This window comes from Equus przewalskii, unplaced genomic scaffold, assembly GCF_037783145.1.
Source record: "Equus przewalskii isolate Varuska unplaced genomic scaffold, EquPr2 ChrUn-10, whole genome shotgun sequence".
Taxonomy (NCBI): domain Eukaryota; kingdom Metazoa; phylum Chordata; class Mammalia; order Perissodactyla; family Equidae; genus Equus; species Equus przewalskii.
Genome location: NW_027228747.1, coordinates 113,291 through 122,207, shown reverse-complemented (window position 1 = coordinate 122,207; position 8,917 = coordinate 113,291). Strand labels below are relative to the sequence as shown.

Genomic DNA, 8,917 nt, shown 5'->3' with positions numbered 1-8,917 from the left:
GGTGATCTCAGGCAAGTTACTGAACCTTCCTGAGCTTTGGTTTTCACTGCTACAAAATGAGAATAACAACTGCAGAGGGCTATTATGAGGATTAACTAACTAGCTATGTGATCTCGGGCAAGTTTCTTAACCTCTCTGTTGCTTCAGTTGCCTCACTTACAAAATTGGGTTTGGTCTCGACCTGAAGGGGCTGTTGTGAAGATTAATAAATAAATACATGTAAACTGCTTACGATGGAAATGGTCTAACACATGGTGGCCTAAAGTTACTATTGGCAAACTTGGAGGTTGCTAATGAATATTAAATAATGTATATATGTGCAAGAGATGGAGATACACATTATTATGTTGATCCGTTAGGCTGGGCCCAGACCAAAAAGATCCTAGTATTGAGGAAAAGGCTTTATCCAATAGTCAATGGCAGTGAGTGTGCCCATGTGGGGACCAGGATGCTGATGATGTGGTTTTAAAAAGATCTCTTTGGAAATAGGATGGAGAAGACTGGAAGATAAATGGAGGATAGGAAAGAAGAAAAAAATAGCAAGCTCACCACTCTGCAGTTAGGAAAAGTTTTTTCCATTTAATACTAGACTTTCAAGGATTGAGATGCAAGCTTTTTATGCAATTACATCCAATGTTAAAATTGGTAATACATAATTTACAAAGATTAACATCAAAACAATCATCTATTTAGATATGCTTTTGTAAAAAGGAAATATATTAGCAGCATTTATATTTTCCGCAATCACACAGCCTACAGACATGCAGACTAACTCTGTATCTATTTGCAGTGATGTAGTGCTTTGCCCCGCATTTCAAACACCAAAACCCACCTGGCAGCTAGGGGGTTCTTTTTGTTTTGTTATTATAAAATAACCGAAAAATAAAAAAAGGCATTAATTTCTACACCAGTAAGAAAAAACAAGTTTTTGCACTTACCTAACATTTGATTGTCTAAAAAACATTTCAGTTTTTAGTCTTTCAACAAAAGAAAGATAAAATGACAGAGCGTAGTGTCTTTTGCTTCTGTTCTCTCATTTTACAAAGTTTTTTTCTTTTTTTGTCTTTTTTAAAATTTTAGTGTTTAACACTATTAAAGGAAACATTGAGTTTTAATCTCTTTCTTGTCATTTTCCTGCTTTTGACTAAAAGGAGACCCCCAAAGTGCCCCTATTCCCACCTCCCTCCCACCCGGCTCCCTGCAATGAAAACCAAAAGAAATCACTCAAACGGGCTTGGACATGCGATTTTTCCAGCTCCACACGTGAGTATCTTATACCCAGGTCTCTTAGTAATGTACAGTGCTTCTCTACAGTAAGAAAATACTCCAAACTATTTTCTTAATTCTCTTTTTTCTTTAATAAAATATTTATTCTGCTTTTTCTCTGCTCAAGGGGATCTTTGGCATCCCCTGTCTCTTTTGTTTTGTTTTTTTTCCTCAAGATTGACACAGAAAGGAGAAAAAGAAAAAAAATTCAATGGAATGGAAGGTGGTCATTGTTTCTACCTAAACAAGTCAGAGCATCGTCATCATAAGGGGAAATGTACAATTAGGACAGCATTGGTCCAATATTAGAAAAAAGTAATGGAGACATGTTTACTATTGTATTGCTTACTAATCACGCAGCAGAATATATATATATATATATATACATACATATATATATACACACACAACTTGGCACATTTAAAAACCATCTTTTCTCTTAAAGAACATCTAAAATGTATATGCATATGGATGTCTGAGAAGACAACAAAGCAAAGCTTTTTAAATTTTATTTTTAAAGAGACAGTATTGTCTGGTAACTTCTGGTCAAGAGGATGGGAAGGAAAGAGACACCCTGGATATTCCTCCTGGTGATGAAAACATCAGGAGGGTGGAGGAAAGATGGGACTAGGGGTAGGGAGAACACACTGTCTCTTTAAGAGATGGACATTGAAAACTGTACAATTAAGAAAACAAGAGTAGTGTTTTCAATTGATAATCTACACTCACAACAAATACTCTGATAGGTGAATACTGCTCAACAGTTTATGTAGTGACTTTTGTTGGGGGGGGGTTAGAGTTCATTTTTATGTAGGTTTTAGAATGATTTTATTTTGAAATGAATCTCCATTCGCACAGCACAGCAGATACACAAGAACCACAGCGCATACACAGCACATGTGCTGGCGGGGGCCTGGCCTTCTCATTAGAAAAAAATATGTTCGGCAGGTTATGAAGGTTAAAACAACAATAATTACAATAAGGACTATGCCCTTCTGACCCCATGGGGGCCTTCTCTATTCCATGATTCCATTTTGGGGGGGAGAAGTAGGGAGAGGGGCAACAGTTCCAAGTGCTTTGAGTTGTCAACTCACATTTTACTTCGACCTGGATGGGCAAGAAAGGAGAGAGAAACTTTCCTAGTCAGGGATCTGGAAAGAAGCCCCAGCTACTCTTTCTGTTTTAGGTTTCTGGGGTAGCTCTTAGAGCCTATAGAGAACAGATGGGGTACGGGTGGGGATCCTGGCCCTATCCCTTTGGATTTTGAGTTTTTACCTGGGTATAGGAAGCAGCTTCTTAGCAGTGCCTGTGGCATCAGAGGATGACACAGAAAAACCCAAGCTGGGGGGAGGGGCAAGTGCTGTAAAGTACCAAAAGGTTCTGGTCATCCCCAATGTGCTCTGCCCTCCTCCCTACATTATTAACCCTCAGGGTAAAGCAATGGAGAGGAAAACAAGTTAAACTGAACTGTTTAGACAGATCCCGTTCCTCTTCCTCTCCACTAGCTCCAAGGTTTATTAAGTACCTAATGTCAACGACATGGCCCCATTCCCCTTGCTGGACGGACCCTTCCCACCCCTGTCTACACTCAGAGAACAGGAGGCAGGACTGTTAGCTCCACTGGATCCCAGATGCTTGAGGTTCTCATTCTTTGAGGTTCACTTCCGAAAGCTATTTTCTGGGATGAACAAAGTACGCCTTCGCAGTTTCCTGCCTGATCCTTCCTCTAGCAAGTAGGTCACATCGATGGCTGAAAAGAGAAACAAGGAGACTCCTCAAATACCACCCTCCCACCCCTTATTCCAGATCTGAGCTCTAAGGAGATCACAGGAGTTCAGTGATTCCTTTTCTGACCTATAAGCAACTTAGGCCTTCATCTGGCCCTCGATGAAAAAAGTTGTTCTCTAGGGAGGAGATCCTCTCACCTCCCACAGTTTCATTCCCAAGATACAACTAAACGAAGGCCCATGAAAGAACTACACCATTTTCCTAGAATACTTTCTGTTCTGGGCAAGTAAGCAGAAGTTGTTTTTTCATTCTCTCTCCACTAATTTCCCATTTATCTTAAATCCTAGATATGAGCCTGATTCTTCTTACCATTTTTTCCAGGGATTTTTTCAAGGAGATTGAGCAAGATCTGGTTGAGTCGTTCCCGTTGGTTATGCCGTCTTTCTTCAGGGGTACAGGCTGGTTGGGGATCTTGACTGCTTTCCTCTGTTTTTTTTTCACCCTCACTGACTTCAGCAGTGGCCCTCTCCTGTTCTGGCTCTTCCAGGTTGGGCATCTCATTGGCTGCTTGCTCCTGACTGGCCAGTACCTCTTCAATCAAGGGCAGAGCATCATCCTCCTGGCCCAGGTCTTTTAGGGGTGGCTTTGAGCGCTCGGACTTCCAGGATGATCTGCCAGAAGGATACGTGAATTTAGAGCAAAGCTGAGCAGGGCACTTGGGGAAGAAAGGGGAATGAAGGGAAGAGACCTCAGATGGCTTGTGATCCTGGAGTCTAGCTGTTAGAGCTTGGCTCAAGAGGTAAGAACCTTGGCTCTGGTCTTCATTTTATCATTATTTGAACAAATCACTACCTTTCCCTGAAATTTAATTTCTATTTGTAAAATTCAATTTTTCTTCTTTCAGGAATCCAAGTAATCGATAAAATATACCAGAGCTGGTAAAATTGCTTAGTTAGTTCTCACTGATTGCTTCATGAGTACAGAGAAATATGGCACAACTATAATAAGTACTTAAATGGAGTTTTTACTTTGCTGGAATCTCTTTTCACATCTATTATCTAATATTTTTTCCCTTATGGTAAGCTATAGATGTAGGTAAAGCAGTTGATATGCCACCATTCAAAAGAAAAGGAAATTCAAGTCAAGTCTTCAGTGCTCATTGTCCAAAAACATTCCTCATGTACAAAACAAGCAAAAATAAAAACTATAAACCCAAATTGTTCAGCTAAAACTGTGTACTTCTAGCTACTTCTGTTCCTTGAAAACAGAGGTCCCAAGAGCTGATATACTTTAGAGTAATGGGGAAAGTTTGCAGAAATCTAAAAAAGAGACCTTTATGAATCTGTCTAGAGTTCAGTTCCAAATCCTCTCTTCTTTACCTCAAATCTTTGCAAATTTCCCTCCCTGCCCCAATTAAGGCTCCATAATGAGACCACAGCTATTAAAGTCTAGTTCTTCCATATTACGGTTGGCACTACAATGGGTTACTCTGTCAGAGAATCCCCAATCCTAGGAGTGGGGCTCTTGCTCCATTCAAGTTCTTGGTCAATCCTTTAGGCTCCTCACATTCCCCATGGGACTCACCGCCCTCCGTTCCTCTTGTAGTTGTCTGGGACATAATGAGGCTGCAGAGAAGAAAAGAAATGGTAAGTGTATTGCAGAAGCTGGCAAAGCTGGATCAGATGATCTGGGGCCAACTCAGGATAAGGGAAGTGGGGAGGTAAGGAGGTAAAGGAAGGAAAAATAGGGCTAAAGCCCTTACAGGCTGGGTGACTGTGTTTGAAGGTCAGAAGTTCAGTGCTTTTATTAATCTGTAGACCACAGTGGTTTTTAGCATTCTGTAAGCTTAGAATGACAGTAGAAGGGATAGGCTCATAATTCTCTTTGACTCATGTCAACTTTTAAGTAGTTAAGGTTGGGGTTTCAAAGCTAATCAGTGAGCTACTGACTGCAAGCAAGACCAAGGAAGTCTAGATGAGAGGCAGGGCTTGGTGGCAGGCAGAGAGAACACAAAATAAATACTGTTAAGAGAAATCCAAAAATAACAGTAAGAAAAGTAGGGACATAAAGGTTTGGCTTTCTTGTTAGACCATTTCTAAGCTTTCCAGGATGAGAACTATGAATTTTGATAGGCCCATTAAATAAAGACTCAAGGATGAGGAGCTTAGTCTAGGGTTTCATTATAGCAAATAGATGGATGGATGACCAAAACCTTTATGGAATGACGAATGGCACAAAATAATTGGAGGAGTATCTTCACAACAATTTCAAAGAAAAAATACAGGCTGAAAATGAAAATGTTAACTGATTATTTTCCAGGTAGTGGGATAATACACAATTTTTTCTTCTTAATGCATCTGTACTTTTCAAATTCTATATAATGATGATGTCTTACATTTCAAATCCAGGGATAAAAAGAAACAGCACTGAATTATTTTCACCAAAGGTTTCTTCAGGGTTCTTCCTATTCTTTCTACTTGCTTCTTAAAATTATGGGTGTGAAAAACAAAACAAAAACCTACAATATGGGGCTCAAGGACAAAGACTGTAAAGAAGGGGAGAGAGAAAAAAGAGGAAAACCTGATTAAAAAAGTGTAACCGAAATCAACAATTTCCTGAGACACAGCCCATGCCAGGAAATGCAGAATAAATGTATTCATGCTGTTCAAACATCCCAAATAGAGATGGAGATTTCCATAGTTTGGTATGGAAACAGGATGAAGAAGCAGAGAGCCACTTGAAAATTCTTATTCTATGAATTCCATCCATGAACTAGACTGTCCTGACACAGACAGTTAAGAGAGGAAGGAGACTTACTGAGAAATCTCTTTTGGGAGTGAGCTTCTTGGGGAAGTGATCAAAGGCATAGGGTTTGGTGCAGACAGGATAGCGGTTCCGGTGGATCTTGTAAAACAGGTGTGCTGACTTGTCAAGCCGATAATCACAGATGTACACATCTTGCTCCTTCACTCCTTTGGGTCTCCCTACGAGTCCAAACACTGTTAAAGAGTCCTCTGATTTTCCCTTCTCTCACCCTGAGCTGCCCAGAGACCACCACACACCATTGGGAGAGCAGCTAGACCTTTAAGAGGGAAACATTGTAGATTTTTTTTTTTGAGGAAGATTAGCTCTGAGCTAATATCTGCTGCCAATCCTCCTCTTTTTGCTGAGGAAGACTGGCCCTGAGCTAACATCCGTGCCCATCTTCCTCTACTTTATATGGGACGCCTACTACAGCATGGCTTGCCAAGCAGTGTGCATGTCCGCACCCGAGATTGAAACTGTTGAACCCTGGGCCACCGAAGTGGAACATGCAAACTTAACTGCTGTGCCACCGGGCCGGCACATTGTAGCTATTTTGAGAAGGAGAACAACTAAACATTTGGTGATTGCATAAAAAAGGAGTTCCGAGACACTAGTATCAGAAAAGGAGAAAGGGAATCTAAGAGTTGAAGGGCATATTATAGGATGGAAGGAAACCAGATATGCAAATTATTTGAGTGCTGCAGGGATTTTTGAGGGAACATTTTGAAGGGAAAACAGCAGATTATGGGGAAGTTATGAGAAAAGCATGGCAGTATAAATGAGGGAAGCACATTTGGAAATGGATACTTTATAACTGTGAGATGGAGGAGTCATCAGTATCAAGGGGCTCCAAGCAGTTTTTGAATGAAATATATATTCTTCTGGACTATTTTGCTATGATACTAAGGGAAAGAGCTAGACAACTGAACTCTGCTTATCATGACAACTAACATACATTGAGCTTGTACTGTGAGCCATAAACTGGGCTAAGTGCTTTTGTAGATTATTTCATTTAATCTTTAAAAAACTCTCCAAAATAGATACTAATCCCTATTTTCAGTAGGTTAAGTAACTTGCCCAAGGGCACACAGGTAAAAGTGGTGGAGCTAAAAATTTGAAATTAGATTGCCTGACTCCACAGCCTACATCGTTAACTATGAAGCTTACAAAACTATTGTGCTTTTTTTGTTTGTTTAATGTATAGTATTGATGATCGCCTTAATGATTCTGGAACGGTGGGTGAAGGAACATATCTTCCCACAAATGCTAACAGAGTGCTAAGTACAAAGTATTAAAAATGTTGGTTAATTAAAAAAAGAGAATGAACACTTATTGAGTACCAAACACTAGGTAAAAGAAAGAAAAAAGACAGTATAGCTCTCTAAAGCTTCACAGCTGGCCTTGGATAATCTTTTTCTTTTTTGAGGAAGATTAGACCTGAGATAACATCTGCTGCCAACCCTCCTCTTTTTGCTGAGGAAGGCTGGCCCTGAGCTAACATCCGTGCCCATCTTCCTCTACTTTATATGTGGGACGTCTGCCACAGCATGGCTTGTCAAGTGGTGCCATGTCTGCACCTGGGATCCGAACCAGTGAATCCTGGGGCGCCGAAACGGACTGTAAGCACTCAATCGCTGCACCACTGGGCTGACCCCCCCCTGCATAATCTTTTATCAGATGGAGACAACAAGAATGGAATGGGCAATTGTAGACCAATGAATGGGGGATAGGAGGTCATTTCTTAACTAGCCCAGATCACTTGCCTTTACAATACGTATAAAGGTCCAATACACAACAGGTCCCCACCACAGCCTCCAAGGGAATGATCTCATAGAGTGGCACCCGAAATAGTTCATTGTGATAGAACCGGCGGGATGGAGAGTGGTGGGTTTCATGGGGACGGAAATAATGGTGACCAAAGGCAAACCGTTCCTCTCTAAAAAGAGAAAAAAAGAGAAGGGAGAGGTTTAGTTGATTTGCAAGATCCTAGTGAATATTCACTTTTTGCTGGTAGGGCACAGCTGGAAGAAAAGAGACAGGACCTCAACACATACTTTTCATTCTTCCAAAGCTTCTCAATGCGGAAGATGTCAAGTTTATCTCGGTTAATGTGAGATAACAGTCGATAGGACTGACGGACTGGGTGGCCATCAGGGGTGCGCCGACTGTCCCTCATCAGATACACACAGTCACCTAGGAAGGCAGAGAACACAGAAGAAAGTTAAAATGATTCCTATGTGAATTCTGTTAGGCATCCACTGGACTGACCCAAGGTCTACCTACATAGAAAGGACTTAAAATCTGAAACAATAAATACAGAGAGCTACAACCAACAGTCTAAATGTGATGGTAATTCTAGATTATGAGAATGACATGAGAGACGTCTTCCATCTCTTAGACTTCCTATATGTCTTTCCCAGTCTTAAAATTAGCTTTATAATACTCTGGTCTGTCCAAATTAGTTTTATTTGGTGGAGGGGAAATGTATGCAAGTCTAAAGATTAAAGGATATAAAAACCTATATTCTATTGCTATTTAAGGTCATATGGAGAGAATGACTATTATGCAGATAGCAGATACCTCCTACTATTCAGAAAGGTCAGCTTTGAGACGCAGGGTCAGCTCCTGTGTACGCACCTTGACGAAGCAGCAAGTCATCTCGGAGCAAACAGATGAAGTAGACACAGCCAGGTTGGGCATAGTGGGGCCGAGGGATCATGGGTACCTCCTGATAAGAGCAGAAAGCCAATGGATAAGGCCTAGGACTACTACATCCAACCTACTGATCTCTATTCAAGAGGAAAAGAACTAAAACCTAAATTTCCCCACCAATTAAGACTCATTGTTTAGTGATTTCAATACACCACCGATATAAAAAAAAGATGAAAGTAACCAGTTGTTAAACTTGGAAAATTGAAGGTAGGGGACAAAGGTGAGGGGCTAAATATCCCAAACTATATTCTATGAAGCACTAATTGTGTGGTCAGTCTGTGCCATCTAGGGGCATCTGAAAATACGTGAAGGGGGACTTTGATTGTTACAGTGATTGGGGGAGGGTACTAGCATTTAGTGTCCAAGAGCCAGGAAGGTCAAACTTTCTGCCAGGCATCCCTCACAA

General features: G+C 40.8%; 1 protein-coding gene across 4 annotated transcripts in view; it reads right to left on the bottom strand.

The window, feature by feature from the left end:
• Positions 1–554: 554 nt before the first annotated feature.
• LOC103552840 (histone-lysine N-methyltransferase ASH1L-like) overlaps positions 555–8,917 on the bottom strand; it is a 112,203-nt gene continuing 103,840 nt past the window's right edge. For 2 of the 4 annotated variants that reach the window (XM_070607343.1, XM_070607344.1), the window contains 7 exons: positions 8,437–8,527; positions 7,854–7,992; positions 7,559–7,735; positions 5,812–5,974; positions 4,579–4,619; positions 3,364–3,665; positions 555–3,016 (listed from right to left, as the gene is read on the bottom strand). In XM_070607343.1, the coding sequence (XP_070463444.1) occupies positions 2,925–3,016; positions 3,364–3,665; positions 4,579–4,619; positions 5,812–5,974; positions 7,559–7,735; positions 7,854–7,992; positions 8,437–8,527 (1,005 nt within the window). In that variant the 3' untranslated portion in view covers positions 555–2,924. Of the gene's footprint in view, positions 3,017–3,363; positions 3,666–4,578; positions 4,620–5,811; positions 5,979–7,558; positions 7,736–7,853; positions 7,993–8,436; positions 8,528–8,917 lie in introns of all 4 variants that reach the window. The other 2 variants (XM_008523074.2, XM_070607345.1) reach the window with 1 other exon arrangement.